The 27,009-nt window shown below is 38.8% G+C and overlaps 1 protein-coding gene across 1 annotated transcript in view; it reads left to right on the top strand.

The window, feature by feature from the left end:
• SCFD2 (sec1 family domain containing 2) overlaps positions 1-27,009 on the top strand; it is a 427,593-nt gene that overhangs the window by 3,458 nt on the left and 397,126 nt on the right. Inside the window, exon 2 of the mRNA XM_059383887.1 lies at positions 15,886-16,054. Coding sequence (XP_059239870.1) covers positions 15,886-16,054 — 169 coding nt within the window. The remainder of the gene's footprint in view (positions 1-15,885; positions 16,055-27,009) is intronic.

Here is a 27,009-nt window from a genome sequence, read left to right as displayed (position 1 = left end):
TACATAGCTTTATTGTAAAGCCTGTTTTTCAAACATTTAAATTCTTCTGTATTAGTGAGTAAAGAGAACTCCTCTTTCTTGGGACTACAAGTCGCCCAATACTGTTGCCTGGTGGAGAAGAGTGCTAGGGCCCCGGAGAGTACTGGGGTGGACACAGCTGGTCTTCCAGAGCTGTTGAGGGTGCTGAGGCAGCAAGGGTGGGTCGTGATAGTTGTGGAGATGCAGCACTTGCCCTTTGCTCCAATGTGGCCCCAAACTGAGTCAGGTGGTAGGTAGGTGGTTTGGTGGCCTTAATTGTGGCCATGGGTTCTCTCCGTCCTTGGTCCAGATTCTGGTGTCCAGGAACACACCTGATCACCATGCTCAATTTTTTTTCTGATCTGTCTTGAATGTAACAAGCCTAAGGAGCTGGCGAGTCATAACAATGAATTTAATGGAGGAACTGTTACAAGAGTTTGGTGTGGATTCTTTTTTTTTTTTTTTTAAGATTTTATTTATTTATTTGACAGAGACAGTCCTAGCGAGTGAGAGAGAACAAGCAGGGGGAGTGGGAGAGAGAGAAGCAGGCTTCCTATCGAGCAGGGAGCCTGGTGTGGGGCTCGATCCCTGGGCCCTGGGATAATGACCTCAGCTAAAGGCAGATGCTTAACATCTAAGCCATCCAGGTGCCCCATTGGTGTAGATTCTTACCTCAAACTGTGACTTAGATTAGTGCATTGTTTAGCCGGTAATAACTGCAGCATACAAAAGATTACACCACCAATTTCTAAAAATGAAAAGCTGATTTGGAAATTATTGGAATGATTTGAATGGTCTGAATTTCAACTTGACAGCAGTTTTAATATAGAGATCAAAAAGAAATACATTTTTAGGTTTTGATTTAGGTGTGAATATCAATAAACACATTATTTTATTTAGTTTATTAATGTTAAATATTTTGGATACATCCTTGATAATTTACCATTAGCAGATTTATATGCTGATATATCTTCTTAGATGTAAAATTAGCACTATGAAAAATAACCTCCAACAATTCATAAGTATCCAACATTCTTAACATCCTCCTACAGTACAGATAAACTTCTTTCTCATCTTTTTGTCATCATCTTTGTAGGAAGTAATATTAATTTGTCTAATATTTGGTTTATTTTTTTCAGCAAACATTTATTGGAGGCTTGCTGTATGCCAAGTATTGTTTCAGATCTAGGGAAACAAGATAGACAATTTCCTTGCTCTCCTGAAGCAGTTGATAAGCTCTCAGCACTTAAAAACATAGAAAGTTTGTTGTAATTATTTGAGAAGTAAATGGTCGCTGATGTCTGTGGCTTAGTTTTACCATGTGTAGACCACCCAGAAGCTTCTCTCTCTGAAGACAGAGTACGTTAGGCATGTTTGCGTAGAGGATTTAAGTACAACATTCTATGGACTGTTCTGGCTTCTGATTTGTTTCAGAAGAGAATTAAAAGGTAGATGTGATTTATGAATCTCTGAAAGGTTTGAGTCTGGTTTCCTTTCCATTCTCATTTGGCTCTTAGGATCGACTAGAGTGCTTCAAGTCCAAAATAAAAAGGTAGGAGGCGGCAGTAACTCTGGGAATTAAATTTCTTCTCCTGGTTCAGTTCTTCTGAATTTTAGTTCTGTGTAAACTTTTAAGTTAATTCAATTAAAGTGTGCTGTGAAATGTGTAAGCCGATGATTCACAGACCTGTACCCCAGGACAAATAATACACTATATGTTAATAAGAAAAAAGATTTACTTCCGATACAAAGGGTCACTCCTATTCCTGAGATTATGATACACTGATGCATTTATATTTGCTTTAAGATGTTTATATTATTTGTTAAAGTATTGAAATTTGAGACTATTAATACTAAATGTTTGAGAGAACGTTACTTTTCTCACACTCTACCTATCTAAGCTCTTTTAATTTTCAGTGGTTCTTTGAAGTATTACACATTTTTTTACATTTTACAGATGAGGAAACAGAGAAATTGAGGAGTTAAGTAACTTGCCCAAGATCACACAGCTAGTAAGTGGCAGTTAGGATTTGAAACTTGGCAGAGTACTCCAGAGCTTATGCTCAGAACCCATCTTATATAAATTACTACTGAGAAATGTTTGAGAAGCCTTGTCTTAAATAGCACAGATGCTGCTGGTAGGGTGTCCAGAAGCTAGCAGCTTCACAGACTAAACACAGTAGTTGGGCCCTGGTGCTGCTGTGGTGTTCAGAAAAATGACTTATTCTTCCCCCAATTTGATTTTCCACAAAATACAAAGTAATTAACTAATATCTTCATTTTAGAGTTCAGTGGATACTGTTTAAAGTAAACATTAAGTGTGAGACATGATTTAGAAGCCCTTTAAGACTCTTATTAGATCGCTGGTAGTAGATCCAGGCCAGTATAATAATTTCAAGTCCTGACTTAGTAACTTAGTTGTTGTTCAGTCTTCGTTGAGCCTTTTGAGGGTTTGCTCATTTGTGAGCAAAATAGTGACCTTCAAGTGCTGTTGTAAGGATATGAAATCATTCCTTCATTCCTTCATTCATTCAACATAGAACTAATACAGTGGGTAAGATTAAAAAGTGATAGGGTTTCCATTCTGGATAGCATAGTAGGTGAAGGCCTTTCTGTGGACGTGACATTTGAGCAGAGATGGAAAAAAAAAGAGGAAGCAGGCCGTATAGTTGTCTTGGTGCAGACCATAGAGACCCAGCAGCAGGTGCAAAGGATCTGAGGTGGGAATATGTTTGACATGTTTGAGGAACAATAGGAGGCCAGCATGGGTCCCTTCAGCTTCCCCTGGGAGGAGATGAAGTTAGAGCTATAGGCAGAGGCAGTGCACTGTAGGGCCAAGTAAGAACTTATGTATAAGCCAAAGTACGATAGGCAGCTTGGGGAGTCTGGAGTTGTGATGTGACATGATCAGACTTATGTTATATGGGATCATACATGGACGGAGTGAGGGGATTGAGGTAGATCCTGATAGTAGCTGCTACTACTATCTAGGTTGTGTAATAGGCATGAGTGGTTACTTATGGTAGGCTTAGCTCTGCCCCTTTCTAGTCGTAAGTCCTTGGTCAAGTGCCTGCTTTAAATCAGTTTCCCAATCTGTGAAATCAAGATACCCATTCACAGGGTTGTTGAGGGGGTAACATAAGTTAACACATCTAGCTTCTAAAACAGTGCCTGGTGTGTAACGGGCACTGGGAAATGTTTCTTACTTTTATTAATTAATGACATGCATTTAAAATTAAAATTATCATAGGGTTTCATTTATGTGTGGAACATAAGGAATAGCATAGAGGACATGAGGAGGAGGAAGGGAAAAATGAAGGTGGGGGAATCAGAGTAGGCGATGAACCATGAGAAACTGTGGACTCTGGAAGCCAACTTTCAGAGGGGAGGGAAGTGGGGGATGGCTGAGCCCGGTGGTGGGTATTAAGGAGGGCTCATATTGCAATGAGCACTGGGTATTATTTACAAACAATGAATCATGGAACACTACATCAAAAACTAATGAAGTACTGTGTGGTGACTAACATAACATAATAAAAAAAATAAAAGTTTTATTACTTCAAATGCATGTTTTCTCCCTAAGTATAAGACTAAGAGCATAAATATGAGAATGATTTGCCATACATGTAACCCGCAAGAATTCTCTTACATGACCTCTTCCTGCCACTAAAGGAAATGAGAGTTGGTTAGAGTGAAACATTTGTCAGGAACTATATTCTGTCATACCTAGAGAAAAAAAAAGCAGAATAAGTGAGATTCCTCCTATGTGATCTTATAAGATCACTACAATTTTGGTTACTTAGGAAAGTGCGAAGAATTGTATGGGTGATACCTATTGATTTTGTAAATGTTTTTGAGCAACTTTGATATGCCCGTTCTGTGATAGGTGATAGTGACATAAAACCTCACTATTCAGTATGTCCTAGGGACTGGAAGTGTTAGCTCAGCTGAAGCTGATTAAAAATACAGAGTCTCAGGACTCACCAGAGACTTATGAATCAGAATCTGTATTTTAACAACATCTTTAGGTGATTTGCGTGTATAATAACATGTGAGAAGTGCTGATGGAAAGAGCAGTCAAGGCTCTTGTCCACGAGGACCTCAGATTCAAATGAAGCAGCACAAAGCGCAGCAAATGATATGTGCCCTCATAGGGTTTAGGTACAAAATTCTCCTTGAAAGGGTGGCCATTTCTACACCAGTGGTTCTCAACCTGGCTTCACATTAGAACCATCCCAGAAAGTCTGATTCTTAAAAATGGGTCTGGGCAGATGCTAGAATCAGCATTCTTTTTAAAGCTCCCCACATGTGCAAAGATGTAAGAAAGAGCATACGTTGTTCTGAGAATTCTTTTTAGATCATTTTTTAAAAAGATTTTATTTTATTTATTTGATAGAGAGTGTGTGTGAGAGAGAGAAAGCATGAGAAGGAGAAGGGTCAGAAGGAGTAGCAGGCTCCTTGCTGAGCAGGGAATCTGATGTGGGACCTGATCCTGGGACTCTAGGATCATGTCCTGAGCCAAAGGCAGTCGCTTACCCAACTGAGCTACCCAGGCACTCCTAGATCATTTTTTTAATTAGGGCTTACTGTGAATGAGGGTTGGGTTGCATGAAGGAGTGGTAAGAGATGAGGAAGCCTGATGGGGATGCTGAGGAAGGAGGTTGGGGCCGTGTTCCAAAAGCCTTGAATTTCATGCTTAGTGAGGAGTCTTAACAAATTTTTAGGCAGGCAAAGTACATGAACACATTTCCTGTTGAATGAGTTCTCTGGTGGACAGTGTGGTGCATAGATGTATTGATTCCAAAGTGGGACCCGAGAAATGAGTCAGTCACTGGTGGGATGGATTTTTGTTGTTGTTATTGTAGTTTTGCTTCCTTTTGTTCCCTCTAGTCCAGTTTATTAAAGCATAATTTACATCCAGTAATATTCATCATTTTTAGTGCATACTTTTGTCAAACAACATACAGCTGTGAAGCAAATACCCACAGTCGAGACTTTGTGAAGATTGATTAGAAGTGAGAGATGTAATATCTAAGTGAGAGATGATAGAGTTTAAATTGAGTCAATAATAGAAAGAATCAAGAAAGGAGTAGTTGAGTACTTATGTGAGAGAATTAACTGATATAATGGTAGAGGGTTAAGAGAAGACATGCCAAGTTTTCTACCTTGGGCAATTTCAGAATCTATGCCCTGTGATGGGGGAGGTAGGAGTAGATTCAAGTTAGGAGCAATATAATGAATGTTATGTGGTTCTCTTATCTAAAATTTCTGTGTAGGAAAAGGTGTTTATTGAGCAAACTCATATATTTAGTGTCTTATGATTATTCTACCCCAGCACCCCTTCACCCCCTGGTAAATGGCATTCTTTTTTTTTTTTTTTTAAGATTTTATTTATTTATTTGACAGAGAGAGACCACAAGTAGGCAGAGAGGCAGGCAGAGAGAGAGAGGAGGAAGCAGGCTCCCTGCTGAGCAGAGAGCCCGATGCGGGACTCGATCCCAGGCCCCTGAGATCATGACCTGAGCCGAAGGCAGCGGCGTAACCCACTGAGCCACCCAGGCGCCCCGGTAAATGGCATTCTTAAGCATGCATTTGTCTAGTATGCAATATCTGATATACACCCTTTGTACTAGATTTAACTGATGTGAGGCAGCCATAGGTGATTTTTAAAATAGTATTGTTAATAGTACTAGTAAGAGTAGTGTTAGAGATCTAATAACTAACACTCCTTTCCGCATCCAGAGTCTGAATCAATTGAATATGAGATAAAAAATTTTGTCAGGTGGAGGCCAAAATACTTGATATATTATGGATACAGTGAACATTAAGGATTGTGGCTTACTACTATGGACAAGTGAGCTTCTTGATACTGAATCCTGGAGTTGAAAGGTTTACCCACACAGCAGGAAGACTGAACCAGAGCAAGTCTTTTTCCCTCTTCCCAAGGGCAGAATCTATTTTAGGAAAAATAAGTAGAGAAGAAGCTGATAGTCCAGGGAAAAAGTGATTGATTGAAGGAGATAAAGCAATTTCAGGAGTTCTATACTAATTGTTGTCCATCTATGTAGAAGGGAACATTAGGAATAATAAATATCCTGTTCTTACAAGATAGAAATATAATCAAATATTGAAACATCTCAAGCTAGTGAAAGACAGTCACAGATACTTGAGAAGGAATAGTGGGGAATCAGAAAGGAAGTGATGTTTTGAATATACTAATTCTAGGAGTCCAGTAGCTCTATGACAATGCAAAGAGAATATGCACAACCCCAAAATACTGTAGAAACCTAGAAATGTAGACAATGCTATAGTTGCATTTCTGTCTTTTTAGCCATACTACAGTGTGACTAAGCTCTTGTGAGGGCTCCTACATTCTTTTGTCTTTACAAGTCTTTTTTAAAAAAGATTTTATTTTCTTATTTGAGAGAGTGAGAGAGAGAGAGGAAGAGAGTACAGAGGGAGAAGCAGACTCCCCACTGAGTGGAGAACCTGATTGGGGGCTCTATCCCAGGATTCTGGGATCATGACCTGAGTGGAAGGCCGATGCTTAGCTGACTGAGCCACCAGGGCGCCCCTCTTTTCAAGTTTTTATTTAAATTCTAGTGAGTGGCCATATATGGTAAAATTGGCTGCAGGTATAGAATATAGTGATTTGTCACTTATGTATAATTCCCAGTGGTCATTGCAACAAGGGCCCTTAATCCCTATCATCCATTTACCCCATCCTCTTTCTCCCTCCGTCCATCAACCTTCAGTTGATTGCCCATGGTTGAGTCTCTTATGGTTGTCTTCCCTCTTCTCTTTTTCCCTTCATCTAAATTCAACTGTTTGTTTTTTAAATTCTGTGTATGAGTGAAATCTTATAGTATTTGTCTTTCTCTGACTTATTTCACTTAGTGTGATACACTGTAGCTCCATCCACATCATTGCTTGATCCCAGTACCCTAGGATCATAATCCCAGCCGAAGGCAGACATTCAACAGACTGAGCCACCCAGGTGCCCCTTCCCTCTTTGGTTAGGTTTATTCCTGGATATTTTATGGGTTTTGGTGCAATTGTAAATGGGATTGATCCATTGATTTCTCTTTCTGGTGTTTCATTATTTGTGTGTAGAAATACAGCAGGTTTCTGTACATTGATTTTGTGTCCTGCAACTTTGCTGAATTCATGTACTAGGTTTAGCATTTTTTTGTAAAGTCTTTTGGGTTTTCTCTGTAGAGTATCATGTCATTTGCAAATAGTCAAGTTTCACTTCTTCCTTGCTGATTTGGATGCTGTTTATTTCTTTTTGTTGTCTGATTGGTGAGGCTAGAACTTCCAGTACTATGTTAAGTAACAGTGGTGAGAATGTGGTGAGAATCGTCATCCCTGTCTTGTTCCTGACTGTAGAGAGAAATCTCTAGTTTTTCCCCATTGAGGAGGATATTGGCTGTGGGTCTTTTATATATGGTCTTTATGATGTTGAGGTAAGTTCCTTCTGTCCCTATTTGTTGAGGGTTCTTATCAAGAATGGATGCTGTATTTTGTTAGATGCTTTTCCTGCATCTATTAAGAGGATCATATGGTTCTTTTCCTTTCTTTTATTAATGTGGTATATCATGTTGATTGATTTGTAGATATTGAACCACCCCTGCAACCCAGGAATAAATCCTACTTGATCATGCTAAATAAATCTTTTAATGTACTGTTGGACTTGATTTGCTACTATGTTGTTGAGAATTCTTATATCCTTGTTCAATAGGGATATTGGCCTGTAACTGTCCTGTTTAGTGGGGCCTTTGTCTGGTTTTGGAATCAAGGTAATGCTGGCTTCACAGTATGTGTTTGGAAGCTTTTCTTCCATTTCTGTTTTTTGGAACAGTTTGAGAAGAATAGGTATTAACTCTTCTTTAAATGTCTGATAGAATTCCCATGGGAAGCCATCTGGCCCTACACTTTTGTTTGTTGGAAGATTTTTGACTGATACAATTCTTTGCTGCGTATGGGTCTGTTCAAATGATCTATTTCTTCCTGTTTCAGTTTTGGCAGTTTGTATGTTTCTGGGAACTTATCTGTTTCTTTCAGGTTGCTGAGATTATTTGTTGGTAGATAATTATTCATAATATCCTCCTATAATTGTTTGTATTTCTGTGCTGTTGGTTTTGATCTCTCCTCTTTCATTCATGATTTTATTTTTTTGGGTGCTTTCTCTTTTCTTTATGGTAAGTCTGGCTGGGGGTTTATCAATTTTATTAATTCTTCCAAAGAATCATCTCTTGGTTTCATTGATCTGTTCACTGTTGTTTTTTGTTTGTTTCTATATTGCTTGTTTCTGCTCTACTCTTTATTATTTCTCTTCTGTTGCTGCTTTTAGCCTTTATTTGTTTTTCCTTTCCTAGCTCCTTTAGGTGTAAGGTTAGGTTCTGTCTTTGAGACTTTTCTTCCTTCTTGAGGTAGGCCTGAATTGCTGTATATTTCTCTCGTAGGACTGCCTTTGCTGTATCCTAAGTCTTTTGGGCTGTCATGTTTTCATTTTCATTTGTTTGCATGTATTTTGTTTTTTAAGATTTTATTTATTTATTTGTCAGAGAAAGAGAGAGCAAGCGAGAGCGAGCGAGTGAGCTCAGGCAGACAGATTAGCAGGCAGAGGGAGAAGCAGGCTCCCTGCCGAGCAAAGAGCCCGAAGTGGGACTCGATCTCAGGACGCTGGGATCATGACCCGAGCCGAAGGCAGTGTGGCTTAACTGCTGAGCCACCCAGGCATCCCTGCTTGCATGTATTTTTAAATTTCTTCTTTGATATCCTGGTTAACCCATTCATTCTTTAGTAGGATGTTCTTTAACTCCAAGTACTTGCAGTCTTTCCAAATTTTGTGTGTGTGTGTGTGTGTGTGTGTGTGTGTGTGTGTGTGTGTTTGACTTCAAATTTCTCAGTGTTGTGGTCTAAAAATATGCATGGTATTATCTCAGTCTTTTTGTACTTGTTGAGGCCTGATTTGTGACCCAGTATGTGATCTATTCTGGACCATGTTCCATGTACACTCAAGAAGATTGTGTATTCTGCTGCTTTAGGGTGGAAAGTTCTGTATGTATCTGTTAAGTCCATCTGGTCCAGTGCGTCATTCAGGGCCCTGGACCAGATGTTTCCCTTTTGATCTTCTGCTTAGATGATCTGTTCATTGCTGTAAGTGGAATGTTAAAGTCCCTTACTATTCTTGTATTATTACCACCAAGTTACTTTATGTTTGTTATTTATTGATTTGTATATTTGGGCACTTCCAAATTGGGGGTATAAATATTTACAATTGTTAGATCTTGTTGGATAGACCCTTTAATTATGATACAGTGCCCTCTTTCCTCTCTTGTATCAGTCTTTGTCTCAAAATCTAGTTTGTCTGATATTAGTATGGCTACTCTGGCTTTCTTTTGATGCCCATTAGCATGATAGATGGTTCTCCATCTCCTAACTTACAATCTACAGGTGTCTTTAAGTCTAGAATAAGCCTCTTGTAGGCAGTATATGGATGGGTCTTTTTTTAAAATCCATTCTGATACCCTATGTCTTTTGATTGGAGCAATTAGTCCACTTAAATTCAGAGTGATTATTGGTAATATGTATTTAGTGCCATTGTGTTACCTGTAAAGTTGATGTTTCTGGTGATGTTCTTTTTTCCTTTTTCTAGTCTTTGTTGCTTTTGGTCTTTATTTCCCACTCAAAGACTACCCTTTAATATTTCTTGCAGGATTACAAACTCCTTTAGTTTTTGTTTGTCTGGGAAACTGTCTTTCCTTCTATTCTGAATGACACCCTTGCTGGATAGAGTATTATTGGCTGCACATCTTTTTCCATTCAGTGCATTTGAATATATCATGTCACTGTCTTCTGGCCTGCCAAGTTTCTGTGGAGAGATCTGGTGTGAGTCTGCTTCAGAGTCCCTTGTAGGTTAAGGATATTTTCCCCTTGCTGCTTTCAGGATTCTTCCTTGCCTGTGTATTTTGTAAATTTTAATATGATATGTCTTGGTGTTGGCTGGCTGTTGTTAAATTTTTTGGGAGTTCTCTGTGCCTCTTGGACTTTGGTGTCTGTTTCCTTCTGCAGATTAGGGACATTTTCAGCTATAATTTGCTCAAATTAACCTTCTGCCCCTTTTCCCTCTTTTCTTCTTCTGGGACTCTTATGATGTGAATGTAGTTGCTGAGTTCCCAAAGACTATATTCATAATCCAGTACTTTTTCTTTCCCTTTTCTTGACAGCTTCATTATATTCCATAATGTTATCTTCTATATCACTGATTCATTCCTCTGCTTCATTCATCCTTGTTGTCATTATATCTAGTCGGTTTTGCATCTTAGTTATAGCATTTTTTAATTTCAACCTGACTAGTTTTTATTTCTTTTATTTCTAAGGGATTCTCTAGTGTCTCTTCTATGGTTTTCTCAAGGCCAGTTACCATACTTAAGATTGGTGTTTTAAAATCTGGTTCACGCATATTTTTTACATCTGTTTTAATTAGATCATTCACGTGATTGCACAGGGGTTCAGAATTTATGATAAAGTGCAGCAAAAAGAACTCTTCTTGTTCTTTTTTTAAGGGGTGAATTTCTCCATCTTATCATTTTTTCTAGGTCACTGTTTTGTGTGTGTTTTAGGAAAGCCTGTTATACCTGCTCCCGAGAGTAATGGCTATATTAAGAGGAGGTCCTATACTGTCCAGGGCCTGGTGCTTTGGGTAGTGTTTTAAATGTGCACTCTGCTGTTGTGTTTGACTGCTCTTTCCCTCAGGTCAGTCCTCTGCAATTTCTCCTTGCTTGCAGTGGGCAGTGTTTGGACCTTGTTCTGTGTGTGGCATTTTAACTAGGTGTGCTTTGGTCTGCTTGTTAAAATAAGCCTGGTCCTACTTCCACTAGAGCTGAATTTTTGTAGCACTCTATGATCAGTGGACTTGGTGTGTGTGAGCAGTTTCTGCTGGCCTTCTGGGGAGGGTGTCCTGTGCTGGTTCTCAGGCTGACTTGCCCCAGTAAAAATGCACCTGCAGAGCCCAGGGGCTGGGGCTTGGTGTGAGTGGCTCCAGCCTCCTCGAAGGGGCACTGTGTTGCTCATGAGGTCTGTAAGTGCTGGTGGGTTGGGGTCGGTGGGGGAATGGTGATGCACAGCTCTTTCATCCCCAGAGCAGGAAGTTCATGCCTGCCGCTGTTCAGAAAGCTCTCACAGAAGAGCGAACAATCCCCACTCATGTCCTCATATTCTTTCAGATCCCTGACTTCACCCTGCCTGTGTCTGAGCTGTCTCCCTGCTAGTCAGCGGAGTACTCCTGTGTTTTAGCTCAGTTATGCGGCTGGGTTTCAACACTCCAAATTTTAGAGACCCACTGTGCTATGGACCCATGCTGTTCCTCTGTGGGAGGGTCTTGCTGTGCTGCAGCTGGTGCCAGTTGGTCCAGAAAAAGTATTCACGTGATTGCACAGGGGTTCAGAATTTATGATAAAGTGCAGCAAAAAGTCAGCACCAAGCTTTGCTGTTTTCAGTAGGTGTTTCTGTTCCTATGCTAATGAACCAGGCAGCATGTTGGCACCCGTCATCTCTTTTGTCTCCTGAGAAGCCGTGCCACCCCTCCCAGATCCACTCCAAAAAGGGGAACTGTATCTTCCAGTGTGATCCAGGGGATCCTCAGACCACACTCTCTGCTCCTGGGCCTCTGCCCTCCTTCCCCATAGGAGCACTGATGTCCATAAGGGTCTACCTGGCAGTGGCACGGATTTCTAAAACTTCAGACTTTGGGCTCCACTGCTTGTAAAAACTTGCAGTAATCAGCTGCTGTAGTTTTCCCAGTCAGTGGATTTGGGAAGTGTTTCTTTTGGCAATCCCCTGCTCTGTGCTTTCTGTTTCTCCATCTCTCTCTCTCTCTCTGAGATCAAGGCTCCCTCCCTCCGCAGCACCCACGATTCTTTTCTCCCCAGAATCACATTTTTGCAGCTCTTACCTTCTATGTTGTGGCTTCTTTTCTCCCTCTAGTCCGCAGTTTGTTCTCTCAGCATTCCAATATATTTTTTGGGTGTTTGGAATATTTTGATATTTATCTAGCTATGTTTGAGGGACAAGGCAATCACAGGGTCCCCTACTGCTCTGCCATCTTAACCCATATTCCTTTTTTCCATATATGTATGTGTGTGTGTGTGTATATGTATATATATATATATATATAGTTTTATTTTAATATCAGTATAGTTAACATATGGTATTAATGAGGGCTTCTAAATTCTTGCTTCTCACTTTATTCTATGTGAGAAGAGGCAAGTGAAGATGTTGCCTGCCTTATGATACTGATACTAGCATATACATTCACATATGATCCACAAAGTAATGCAGAATTGGTACTTTTCTCATGCTGTTAGCTAAACAAGTTTAGCCCTTGAAGCAGTTGCCTTAGGATTTCAAATCTTGAGGTTCAGAGATATTTAGGTGTCATTTGACCAACTCTGAGTTTTTAACTTGGTAAAATGGGACCACATTTATGGAAGTCATCTCAGATTACAGAAGGAACTAGTGGAAGATGGGACCGCTAGGACCCGCATCTCCAATTTCTTTTTCCTACGCTCCCTTGGAAAAGATGGCATTGGAAAATAAACCATTCTCTGACCATACTAAATTACATTGCTGTTGGCTAAAATAACAATTTTGGCTAACTTCTGATCTTAAGCTTTTCAAATAATATTTTAAAATTTCTGTAATAAAGGAAAAATTAAGTTCTCTGAAAATCTAAATGTGATACAAATTTCAGCATTTTATTCATTTCATAAAAGAATCTGAAGCTACTGTTACATTGAGGGGCCTCAAATTCTTAGTCTATGTTTGAGTCATATAAATGGCAGCACAGACCTGTACCCCTGGGGATAAAAATATATGTTTATAAAAAAAAAATTAAAAAAGTATTTTAAAAAAAATTAATAAAACCTGGAACAGAAAAAAAAATAAAAAAAAATTTATAAAATAAATATTGAACCCTCAAAATCCAGAGATGGGAGAAACTGTATTTAGAAGAGCAGGACACTTAGTTGAAAGTCCATATCTGCTTTTTCTGTCGTTATCAAACCTGTTAGATATACATACCCTTTTGACTAAATCTAAGAAGTTGAATGATTGTATTCATATAAATTTGGCATTTTGTTAATTCTCTCTCTTTCTAATATAATATTAGAAACAGTTCTTGATAGAATGTTAATTATTTTTCCAATTAGATAAGTGTCATGTACTCCTTCTAGAAAATATTGAGAAACAATGAAGTTTGTGTAGAGTTTATGTCAACCAAAATATCCTACTATCCAAAGATAAACCTTGTTAAAATGTTGGGATATTTGTGTATGTGTATGTATAACATATTTTTTATTCTTATTACAATAAAAATGTATTTTCATCATAGCATGTTTAGAGACTATAAATAATTAGAAGAAAGTGAAAATCACAATATAAAAACTGCTTCAATAAATATACCATGATTCGAAAAAATTTTTGCCCTACCTTTGAACTTTTAAGATATTAGTATATAATATTTTAAGGATATGAATGATACTTTGGTTCTGCAGAAATAACTATGAGGTTTAAGCCATAATAAAAAATAAGTATGCTATGTTTTGACTTCTTGGGAGAGTTTCAGGAGGACTGGATTAGTTAACAGTTCGTAGAGGGTTTAATGAACTAGCTTAGAAAGGACCCCTCCCTGACTTTGGCATAGGGGGAGGAGTGAAAAGCAGCAAGACTTTAGGAGTTAAAGAAGTTAGGGAAGAATGGTAGCATTTATAGACCACTTGTGTGTACCATGTGTCAAAAAATAGCAGTCAAAAACTAAGAATAACTTGAAGCAGCTATTCTTTGGGCACCAAGTTCAAAGAAACATTATTTTAGTGATGAGTGGATATTTATGAAATTTTTTAGTGAGTCATAAGGGAACTGGTGGAGAGAGAAATTCATGATGCTATGAGGTAACCCAGTATCTCCATTCCAGGCTGAAGAGTATAATTCACTTAGGGACTTCTGACCCCCATTTGGATCTCAGGACACTTAGAGTCACTAGGCTTTTATTCAGCAAGGATTTAAAGAGCACAACCATAAACCATACATAGCAGAAATAAGATGTGGTTCCTTCCAAGCCTAACAAATGAATGATTGACTAGTGGTACATGAACTCTTTCATCTTCACCATAGGAGGTAATCTTAAAGATTTTATTTATTTATTTGACAGAGAGAAACACAGTGAGAGAGGGAACACAGGGGGAGTGGGAGAGGGAGAAGCACACTTCCCACTGAGCAGGGAGCTCAATGCAGGGCGTGATCCTGGGACTCTGGGATCAGGACCTGAGCTGAAGGTAGACGCTTAATGACTGAGCCACCAGGATGCCCCTAGAAGTCATCTTAGGTGCACTCATGTTGTCTCTGTCTTTTTTTTTGGTAATTAATTTTTAAAGATTTTATTTATTTATTTTTGTGTGAGAGACTGAGCACAAGGAGAGGGATGGGCAATGGGGGAGAGCAGAGCTAGAGAAGCAGACTTTCGACTGAGCAGGGATCCTGATGTGGGACTCGATTTCAGGACCCTGGGATCATGACCTGAACTGAAGGCAGGCACTTAACCAACTGAGCCATCCAGGTGCCCTTGTTGGCTCTGTCTTAAGTCACTTTAATAGGTCTGATTTTTGTTGTTGTTAATAGTGTGGTTTTGGCAGTTTCTGCCTTTTGAGTTTGCATTCTTGCGCTGTAACTTACAAAGTTACCTAATACTGAGCAAGTTACTTAAAATGAATCATCTATTCTATAAATGAGCATAATAATACCCATCTATTAGAGTTCTTGTAAGAATTAAGTGGATAATAAATATGCAGTATGAAACTTAATACCTGCTTCATCATAGGCTTTCAATGTTAGCTCCGGTGATGAAGATCATGGTGGTGGCGACAATGATTCCTTAGAGTCTGATTTGGTGTTTTGTCCCTAGTTCTGTCCAATTAATATGACATGGAAAAAACAACATAGATAGAGATAGACATCAGGAAACAAAAGGTTGATTGATTTGGAGTGGGTGGGATCAAAACAAGATGTGCCAAGTCCCACCCATTGTTGGAAGGAGGTCTCCTGAGCAATGTTGTTTTTTGGAAAGATAACTTGGTTTCATGGAAAAAATATTACACAATGTCATAAGTCTTGAATTTCAGCTTGAGGTTCTAAGTCATTTGTTATTAGAAGAGTTAATACATGTGAAGTACCTAGAACAGTGCCTGGTACACAGAAAGTACTCTAAATGTTTCTGTCATTCATTCATTTAGTTTACCCATAATCTAAAAAATATGTAGTGAGAGCCTGCTAGCTGCCAAGTTGCCTGCTAGACATGCTGGGTTCAGGGTGAACTAGATAAACAGTTGCCATTTTGAAGATAGGATTCTAGCAGAGGGAAGGTCTGCTATTATTGGTCAAGTCTCTAAGCCCTTCTGGGCCTTAATGTCTTCATCAGTAAAATAAAGTTCGGCTGCCAAATCTTACAACAATATCTTCCAATGACACTATTTTCCTGGCTGAATATATGCTGATTACTTATTTATTTATTGAATGTTTATTGATACCTACCATATGTAGACCCTGTGCTAGGTGCTAGGAATATAGTAGTAACCAGAGCGCAGAGCAGACACAGCATCTGCCCTCATGGAACATTTAGTCCAACGCACAAGGCACAGGTTGATTGGTTAGTGTTACAGAGGGGAAAACGCTAGGCTTATGTTATTGGTTTATGTGACAGAAACAAAATATATATATTAATCTTGATAGAAGATCCATTATAAAACATTAATCCAGGTTTTTACCCTCCCATTTTGTGAGTTTATATTGTCTTGTCTTCTTAAACAGGAGCCACTGGACATCATGGAGACAACTTGGTAGAAAAGATCATCTCAGTTCTGCCCCAGCTTCCAGGCCACACCAATGATGTGATGGTTAACATGGTGGAGCTTACGGCACTCCAGAATGAGGAGAAAAATCAGAGTATGGTTGCACCAGGCTGTCTTGCACAATCCAAGTAAGATATACAGGTCTTTTTCCTTCTTTCGTCCTTCTCCCTCTTCTCTTTTCTATTTCCCTGAGGCCACCTGTTTCTGTACGAGGGAAACAATGACGAGTTGGCCTGGTTGAAAAATTCACAGTGGATGACATTTAGAAAAACTTATTTCCCCCCCAACTTTGAAATAACCCATGCCAATTAAACCACAATAAACCTAAAAGTATGGATTGTCATTTATAGAGATATCATTTAGATGTAATATTAGTTTGTTCTGAGAATCAGTTAGGTGAGTCAGTTTATACATCTCCATTTCTCAGATGGTTTCACATGGAATTGAATCCAGGTTTACTCAGTTTCTTTTTCCCAGTGGGCTTTTTCACACAAAGCTATGAACCAGCGCCATCTTTCTACATGTAAAGGATATGCTCTGGGACATCAAGGAGAGGAGTTTTTATTTCTGTGGGTATTTTTCACATGCTTAGAGAAATCAGATAAAGAAGATGGATTACTTCATGTTATGCAGAGTTTCAAAAATAGAAGAACATTTTTCCAGAAACATGGCAATAAAAAGCTTACAATAGTCACCTCCTCTACTCTGTCCTTCATCAATAACTCTTATGAGAAAAAAAAAGTATTAGAAGGTGAAAAAGTATCTGAGATCTGTTTCCCTTATCTCTCTGTTTTTAAACAAAACAGGATATTTTGCATTATAGTTTCAAATCTTAAAAGTAGCAAATACATTAGGAATTTCATATCATATCTGGAATTAGTTTTCAGCTCTTAAATTTTTCAGCTTTTTAAAAAATTTATTTATTTATTTATTTTTTAGGCAGTTCATAACATTTATTGGGTGCCTGGGGTGTATGGGCCAGTGTGGGTTGAAAATGGAAAGTTCTGCACCCTGTCTTTTTTGTAGACTTATGTACACAAGCAAAGCACAGGCCATGGGCTCACTTTGGTAGTCCATATACTAAAACATAGGCCTATGGGCTTGAAGCTATACAAACCCGGAAGCAATTGTGATTGGAGATGTTTGTAGCTGTTTAGAGGGCCAGTCAGATGTTACTTATCAAGGACTTAACTATGAGCCTTCTTTGGACTAAGTAATATGAAGGACATAAAATAATAGAAAGTATCATTTTTGCCTTCAGGCACTACTTTTCTTATTGGGTAGTCCTTTTTACACACCGGTTCAATCAAAACACAATAGAAATTACATAAAGTCAAGACCCAGGTGTCTGTTACAGATTATAAATCCTACAGGATCAGGTCCACAGGGTCTTTGTAGATCAATGTGGGCCTTGTGGAAGTGGTGATGCTTGACTTAATTATATCTTGAAGAATTCAGAGCAAGAGAAGGGCTAATGTGAGCATAGGTATGGAAACAGGAATGGTCAGGGCTGGATAGGATGGGGTGTGAGGAAGAAAGACCACCTCACCAAATCCCCAGTGTCATCAGCAGTAATGTTTTTCAGGACTAACTGGGTACTAAGTGCATTTCCAGGCATTTTACATTTGGGGAGTCATTTAAATTTTATGATAACCTAATGAGGTAAGTGATGTTTTCTCCCCGTTTTACCAGTAAGGAAACTGAGGCAAAGAGACCTTAAGTAATATAGTTAGGAGGTGGGTCTAGAATTTGAGCCCAGAAGGTTTGGCTTCAGAGCTACGCTCTTAAACTTCTATGCTATCTCAGTAGGGCCGAGAGAGGAGCTAGGCTCATGAATAGATTTAAAGAGACAGTGAGAGATAAAAATGAAGTTACTTGATGATTTAATTTTGAGAGTCCTATTCACTCAACATAGCAGTTACACTGGCAATACAGATCAATTTTGGCTAATTTCAGCAAAAATAGGAGTTTATTAAAGAGATTGGATAGCTGACACAATCAAAGGAAGGACTTTTTTTTTCTTTTAAAGGAAGGACTCTTAATCAGATTTTGGAAAGGTCAACGCAGTTCCAGGGTCTAGAATTTAGGAAAAACCTCTTTAAGGCCTTGAGATCAGAGAGACTGAATTTTAACTCTTTTGGTCATGAGGCATTCTGTTTAAGCTTCAGATTCTAAGGGAAAATGTGAGATTGGCCTCACTTAGGCTTTGTGCCCACACTCTGCCCAGTGGTGACTGGGAGCAGTTCATACTGGTTGAGAATTGTGCCAGGATTGTATGGCCTGGTGAAGGGGTAGCTCTTCAAATGAAAGTGGAAACATTTATCCAAAGAAGGGGAAAGGCTGCTGAGCAGGCGGAAGCAGTAGATGCCCTTTAATAATAATAGTGCACGCTTATATAGGATTTACTGTGTAACAGGCATTGTTCTCATCACTTTATATATTGTGACTGGTTTAATTCCCACAACCTCTCTGTGAGGTGGGTTCTATTACCATCCCCTTTTATAGATGAAGAAGGAGATTGAATGACATGCCTAAGATGGCACATACAGTCAGAAGTGGTGGGACCTGTATTTGAACCCCAGTAGTTTATCTCTAAAGTCGGTGCTTACCATTACTCTATGCTGACTCCTCAGAAGTCTAAGAAAATTACAAAAAAACAAGTGAGCACCCCAGAGAAGTTTTCAAGAAGAGAGAAGATTTGAATCCAGTGTTAATGAGTGGGACCAAGCAAACTCTGACAAGTGTAGTAGGACCAATGTAAAGAATCTCTTAGATCTACGAGTTGATTGTGATTATGGTCAATTTATTTAATCTTGATTCCCCAGCATTCATTCTACCCCAAGCTTAGTCTAAGGCTTGAGCCAAACCAGCCTTAGAATCCCATTTCCCTTGTCAGTTATGGCTTTAGAAATGGGGAGGTGATAAGAGAAGAAGTCTTCCTAGGGCTTCTTGATCAGGTTTCTTTGCTTCTGAAGAGAGAGACTCAAGAAAGATATGTGCTCTCCCCTCTTCCTCCCCTAAACCTCCCCCAATTCTCAGGACTCTGACTAAGTCCTGAAAGTGCTGAGGGATTCTGCTTACAACCTGAAGTTGAAGCTGACACATGGAAGGTGGCATGGCCACAGGCGTCACAGAGGAGAGCAGTGATGGGATACTGTGCCTGGCCCCCATATTATGTAGGAGAGTATGCTTCCTTATTGTTTAAGCCAAATCGAGTTTCTGTTTTCTATTACTCGCAACCAAAATCTTCCTAACTGATACATTTTCTGTACCTCTTTATTTCATCTATAAAATGAGGGCATTGGCCTCATTTAAAAACCAAGAGCCTTAGAGGGCTCTTGGTTTTTAAAATAAAAAAAAAAATTTCATATATTAATTAACCCCCCCCCAGTCTTTATTTCCATTGGGTGCCTTTTCCTCTCATTTGATTCTGAATGGGTATTATCGTAAAATATGAGTTTTGAGAACCATCCAAGTAAAAGGGCATGGTCATAAATGTCAAAGGCAAGGATGAGTTCTAGAAGGATCTGAATAAAGAAAACTTTTCATGAGAGCAGATTTGGTGAAGTAGAAGGACTAGGAGTCAGTCTGCAGAAGGTAGAGAGGTAGTGAGAAAGTGACAAATAAAGATTTAAAGCAATAAAGAGAAAAATTAGGTAGTTTCTTGACAATTGCTTGGAATACTGAGAGAATTGTACTGATCAATTTCAATTCCAAAAGAGGAATTGAAATGAATTACAGCTTTTGTAGTATAAACTCTAATCCCATCAAGATAATCACAACCATTACTACCTCCTACACCACCCCCCCAAAACTTCTCAGGGAAACGAGCATGAGGATAAAGAAATTAGCGCTAAAATGAAAACAGATGGGTGCTTGGCAATAAACAATCTGCCTGCATGGGATAATCTTTAGAAAGCAGATCTCTAACTATGATATAATCCTTGATAATCAAAATTTACTAATATAATTTTTATAAAAGGCTGTGTATAATCCTAGCGATTAAAGTTACTGCCAATGCAAATGAGAAATTGATAACTTTAGATGAATTATATGATTTGGCTTTCCAGTCCTTGTCCATTGGTCCCTGGATTACATGGAGTCTTTTGTTCAAGAAGGAGGCAGACTCCTTTCTGTTCTTACGTGTTCCTTCTGTTGAAATTAGTTTCTATTCTCTGCCCTAACTCCACTCTGTCTAACCTGTTACTTGTTCAGTTCCTCAAGTAGCGATCAGGTGATTGCCCAGGTGCATTTGATACTTCCGGCTTGCTGCCCCTGACTCTAGGCAAACCCATGACCCACGTCGCTGCTCGTTCTGCCTGGTCCATTATCCACTTCTCCCAAAGCTCCCCATATGCCTTCAGGTCTTTCTTCCATCTTAGCACCTCTAGCATTTCACATTTCCCTTCTGTTTTACTGTTTTGCTCCTTAGCACTGTCTAATATACTTATCTATGTTGTATTTTTTAAAAAATATTTTATTTATTTGAGAGAGACAGATACAGTGAAAGGGATCATGAACAGGAAGGAGGGGGAGAAGTGGACTCCGTGCTGAGCAGGGAGCCTGATGTGAGGCTCGATCCCAGGACCCTGAGATCATGACCTGAGCTGAAGGCAGATGCTTAACTTAAGCTGAGCCATCAGGTGCCCCTATGTTGTATTTTTGTGTCTTCCTTTCCTAGAGGGCTATAGAGAAACTCCCTGCTAGGAAGTTCCCTCAGAGGAAGATTTGTCCGTTTTGTTCACTGTAATGTACCCAATGCCTAGAACAATTACCTGGCACTCACAGGATATTTGTTGAAGTGATAAGGGCAGGATCCCTGTGTTGAATGAAGATGCTGAATTAAGAGAGTATGAAGCCAAATCTGAGCATAGGAGAGATTAGTTTGGAGATGTCTAGATTCTAATTTTTGTATATATTAAATGCTCTCATTGTGTTAGCAAAACATAGAAAAATTGGCCAAGCAATACTTACTTGTGGGATTCTTTCTTGGATGTATTCTGCACACATATAGAATAACCTATTACATTCAGTCATCACTAATTTGTAATTGCAAATCAGTTCTGTAAATTGTGTTATGCATGTGATGGAACTTCAAATATCTATTGAAATAGAAAGAAGAATAAAGAAGTTGTTTGTATACTGATAAGCAGTGAGCTTGACGTATTTCAAATGAAAAAAGTGAGGTATAACATGCCTATTTGTACAAAAGGGTGAAATATACATATTTGCTTCTAAATGCACTGGAAAAAATATATAAATGGAAAAATATATAAGAAACTGGTGATGTTGGCTTCCTCTGTAGAGGAATGCTGCAGTCTGGGGGCACACTGAGAAGTTAGTGAAATGAGTAAAGACAGAGGGAGGAGCCACATATCCTACTCCATATACCAGTTTCTGTGCTTTGAATTTTCAATCCTGCGAATGTATTTTTTTATTAAAAATAGAAACTAGATTTAAATAAAACCACTATTTTTTTCTTAAGCTAACTTAAGATGGGATTCTATGCTTCAAGGAAGGAAAGTAGCTGTCTTTTATTTTGGAACCTCTGCAATGCTTAACTTCTTAAAATGCCAAAACCTGGGGCGCCTAAACCTGGGGCGCCTGGGTGGTTCAGTTAACTGCCTTCGGCTCAGGTCGTGATCCCAGGGTACTGAGAGGGAGCACTGCCTTCTCTCTCTCCCTCTGCCTGCCGCTCTCCCTGCTAGTGCTAGCTTTCTCTATCAAATAAATAAAATCTTTAAAATAAAAAAGCCAAAATGCAGCACTGTAATTATTTGTTACATGTTCTGTCTTCCCTACTATATTGTAAATTCCTTGAAGGTAGTCACTGTGCCTGGAACTCTTAAGAGGTGTTAATAAATTGAATAAAAAAATGAATAAATGATTGAGTAAGTCTTGATAATAGATTGAGACCATGTTTAAAAATGAGAAGCCTTATCTACTTCACTTGACTTAAGTAGCTTTCTAGCATTGCTACTTGGGATCTATCTAATCTATCTTATTTCTTCCTTTAAGTTTCTTCTTTGTACTTCAAATTTACCTCATTGTCTAGGTGAGTAAGAACAAGGAAGGTAACACTGAGTGCCTGAATTTTGTTAGGCATTATGCTAGGTATTTTAAAGTATGTTATTTCACTTAATTCTTTAACAAAACTTCAACTAAGTGAATTTTAAAGAGCTATTTTCTTTTTTTTTTTAATTAATTTTTTATTTTTTATAAACATATATTTTTATCCCCAGGGGTACAGGTCTGTGAATCACCAGGTTTACACACTTCACAGCACTCACTAAAGCACATACCCTCCCCAATGTCCATAATCCCACCCCCTTCTCCCAAACCCCACCCCCCCCCAGCAACCCTCAGTTTGTTTTGTGAGATTAAGAGTCACTTATGATTTGTCTCCCTCCCAATCCCATCTTGTTTCATTTATTCTTCTCCTACCCACTTAAGCCCCCATGTTGCATCACCACTTCCTCATATCAGGGAGATCATATGATAGTTGTCTTTCTCTGCTTGACTTATTTCGCTAAGCATGATGCGCTCTAGTTCCATCCATGTTGTCGCAAATGGCAAGATTTCATTTCTTTTGATGGCTGCATAATATTCCATTGTGTATATATACCACATCTTCTTGATCCATTCATCTGTTGATGGACATCTAGATTCTTTCCATAGTTTGGCTATCAAAGTACCATCCATCTTTTTCAAAGAAATGGAACAAATAATGCTAAAATTTATATGGAACCAGAAAAGACCTCGAATAGCCAAAGGGATATTGAAAAAGAAAGCCAAAGTTGGCGGCATCACAATTCCGGACTTCAAGCTCTATTACAAAGCTGTCATCATCAAGACAGCATGGTACTGGCACAAAAACAGACACATAGATCAATGGAACAGAATAGAGAGCCCAGAAATAGACCCTCAACTCTATGGTCAACTAATCTTCGACAAAGCAGGAAAGAATGTCCAATGGAAAAAAGACAGCCTCTTCAATAAATGGTGCTGGGAAAATTGGACAGCCACATGCAGAAAAATGAAATTGGACCATTTCCTTACACCACACACGAAAATAGACTCAAAATGGATGAAGGACCTCAATGTACGAAAGGAATCCATCAAAATCCTTGAGGAGAACACAGGCAGCAACCTCTTCGACCTCAGCCGCAGCAACATCTTCCTAGGAACAACGCAAAAGGCAAGGGAAGCAAGGGCAAAAATGAACTATTGGGATTTCATCAAGATCAAAAGCTTTTGCACAGCAAAGGAAACAGTTAACAAAATCAAAAGACAACTGACAGAATGGGAGAAGATATTTGCAAACGACATATCAGATAAAGGACTAGTGTTCAGAATCTATAAAGAACTTAGCAAACTCAACACCCAAAGAACAAATAATCCAATCAAGAAATGGGCAGAGGACATGAACAGACATTTCTGTAAAGAGCTATTTTCTAAGAGGGAGAAGGGCAGAGGGAGAGGGTGTGTGAGAAAGAATCTTAAGGTGCTTCCACATCCTGCACAAAACCTGATGCGGGGCTCGATCTTACAGCCCCCATGATCATTAGATTATGACGTGAGCTGAAATCAGGAGCTGGACTCTTTTTTTTTTTTTTTAAGATTTTGTTTACTTATTTATTTAACAGACAGAGATCACAAGTAGGCAGAGAGGCAGGCAGAGAGAGAGGGGTGAAGCAGGCTCCCTGCTGAGCAGAGAGCCCAATGTGGGGCTCCATCCTGGGAACCTGGGATCATGACCTAAGCTGAAGGCAGAGGCCCAACCCACTGAGCCACCCAGGTGCCTCAGGAGCTGGACTCTTAACCAATTAAGCCCCCTAGGCACCCACTAAAAAACTATTGATTTTATTAATGGATTCATGAATCCAGCGGCATCCTCTCTAGCAAGTGGAGGGGAGCTCCAAAGGGCTATAGAAAAGGAAAGGTTTTAAAAGGTAGAGAGGGAGTGGTAAAAAGGAAATTATTAGCAAAGAATCCATTGTTTTAGGCAAGGTTACTCTCCTAAGGGGAACAGAAGGGGTCTGCCAGTATTTCCTAGTACTCACTAGGAAATTTTCATGTTGACTGATTAAAGGTTACATTTCTGAGGGGCTGGAACTGCAATTAAGTTCCGTATTAAGTCTTGATTTACCGATTTATGGCCTTAACCTACGTGATGCCATTTTGGGCCTGTAGTTTTTCTTTTAACAATCCTAAAAGCAGCTCTAAAAGCACAAGGTGGATATTATTCTTTATTTCAGTAGAAGTTTTGAGAAGGAGACTTAAGTAATTTGCCCTAAGCCAAACTGTCCCTAAGTGATAGAATTAGGTCATTTAACAAAATTATTTTTTAATTCTAGGGCACATTTATTTTCCACTGTATCATGACTCTGATAGATGCTTACTTGAGTAAATGTATAAATAAACCATAAATTCAGAAACATTGCGTATCCTAGTTTATGAAAAGCAATACTTTAAATCCAGTTTTCTTGTTAGTTTTTATTTGGGAGGTGGGGGTGTTTTTTTCCTATACTATTTAGCAATGAAATAAATGGAGTAGATCTTATGGAAAAGAGATAAATGCCACAGTGGTTTCAACCTAAACAATGATGAGCCAGTTTGTTGTTAACTTTCACAAAGTCGGGTAATGTGATAGTGGCTTTTATCAAAGTCATTAACTAGACCCTTGAAGTCAAACATTGTTAAATCATCTCTTACTAGACATACATTTTTCTACCCTTTCCTTGGTTTCCAAGTAGCAATTACATATTACAATTAGAGACAACATTTTCAGAGGGAAAAAAGGTAATTTTTCTTAGAGCCAGAGGCACTAGTCTGATTTTAAATTTACCTGCAGATAGAATGACTGAACTTGTATGTGAACATTATGCAAAGTATATTTAATGTAGAGTTTGAGGTGGAAAGCCAGCACGCAAGAGGGTGTCACATAGCTATGCTATCACATAGCAGTTTGTGAATGACCTTGGCATAGGTACAGACTATGGGCATTTCCTCAGCTTGTACCAAAAAATAAACAATATTAAAAAAAAAGCAAACAGAACTATTTGGGATGTCTGGCTGGCTCAGTCCATAGAGAATCTGACTCTAGATGTTAGTGTTGTGAATTCAAGCCCCACATTGGGCATGGAGGCTACTTTAAAAACAAAGAAATAGCCTACCCCTCCCCCCCCAACAAACAGAAGAAGCTATTCAAGTAAACATCGCAGATTGAGTAGGAGGAAGACCCACCTATTCTTAGCTTACAGTTTGCTATATTTAACTTTTTTGGGGAATTCTAGAGATCATCTGGTCTCAGTTACAGATTTAGAAAAAAGAATCAATGAATAATTTGTGGATGATGGGGGTGAAATAAAGCAGGGTTCTTTTCTGAAAATGAGGGGATAAATGTATCTTCTAAGAAATAAATAATAAGCCAGAGACAGTTAAGTTCTAGTTCTTGATACAGAACTATGTTTGTTATATTTTTTAGAATTCCTTTTTAATGTGTATTTAAAAAAAGAAGATTTGAAGGTAGAAATTCTTTTTCTATCATTGCTTACATATTGTAACTCTGTCATGGTATCTGTTAGCTAAGGAATGTACAAGCAATCCCCAGAATCTTTTCCATATTGAAAAATTTAAAGTGGCTTGTGGTCTCTGTGTTTTGAGAACACTGAACTCTGGGTCATTGTGGCTTTGGGATCCATAATTTATATGGAAACTATGGCTCCTTTAGAAAAAGCTAAGAATTCTCTGAAGGCAGCTGAAACCGAGAAGGAGGAATAGAAAGACTCATTATATTTGAGTGACAAATTCCTGATTAGGTTGATGTTTACTGCCAAGCAAAAGTCAACAGGTCCAAACATCTAACTCCTCATGAGTTAGCCAACCACAGCCTTTATTAGGGCTTCTAAATCTTAGGTTATGTAGACTAGAGTGTATTCAGTAGCATGGCAGGACTTTCCCACACTTCTGGCTACAGCTTCTCTCCTCTATTGTGGGCTGGTGTTCTTGCACAAGGGCCCCTTTCTTTTCTTTTTCTTTTGCCTTCTGAGAACCAGGTCACACTGGGATTGTGACTGGTGGTAGGGTGGCTGGGATCAATAGGGTAGGGGTAGATGCCCTTCTTCCAGGAAAAAGAAAATAAGAATGGGATGGTTTTAGCAATAAAGAAGGCATTTTGGGGGTCCAAGTTAGGAGAGGTCTGAAATCCAGGAAGCTCATTTGGGTGAAAATTCAGGAAGTTTATCGTGGATGAAAATATGGAAGTGAATCCTCCAAGCATGTTAATGTATGTTGTAATTTACTTATTCATGAATAAGTGAATATTCAATACTCATGAATAAATATGATAAATATTCATGAATATTTATTCATCGCCTACTGTATGACAGGCACTTGATGAAGACAAGATCTCTGCCACCATGGAATTTTTTTCTAATGGGGGAAAGAGAACAAATAGATACATAAGTGGGTATAGTGTAGCCAGGGATAACTGCTGTGAAGCAAATAAAGCAATGTAAGAAAATCAAGAGTGACTAAGGATCTGGGGTGGTTCGTAGGTATATGGAGGGGATAGAAAAGGTCTTTTAAACAGAGACTTCAGGGAAGTAAATTATAAGCCTTGTGGATATCTGGGTCTAGAACATTCCATCCTAAGGAAAGGACTACTTGTTCAAAGATAACTTTTGATGTTAATTTGCTTCCCCCAATAGCTAATTTTTTCCTGTACTTATGTTCCATCTGCATATTCTCTCTTTTTTTTGACAAGTAACCAAGTACTCTATTTTCCTCTCTATATTTCTATATAGCCTATCATAGTACATATACTAGTATAATTAATTCAAAGATATACTTCTTTTTTCTTTTCAGGTTTTTACTTAAATTCCAGTTAGTTGGGACACTGGGTGGCTCAGTTAGTTAAGCATCTGCCTTTGGCTCAGGTCATGATCCCGGGGTCTGGGGATCAAGTCCCACATTGGACTCCTTGCTCCATGGGGAGCCTGCTTCTCTCCCTCTGCCTGCTGTTCCCCCTGCTTATGCTTTCTCAGTCTCCCTGCTAGACAATTGAAGAAATAAAGTCTTA

This window comes from Mustela nigripes, chromosome 1 (assembly GCF_022355385.1).
Source record: "Mustela nigripes isolate SB6536 chromosome 1, MUSNIG.SB6536, whole genome shotgun sequence".
Lineage (NCBI taxonomy): Eukaryota > Metazoa > Chordata > Mammalia > Carnivora > Mustelidae > Mustela > Mustela nigripes.
Note: the sequence above shows the minus strand (reverse complement) of the source record. Positions and strands in the feature narration are given on the sequence as shown.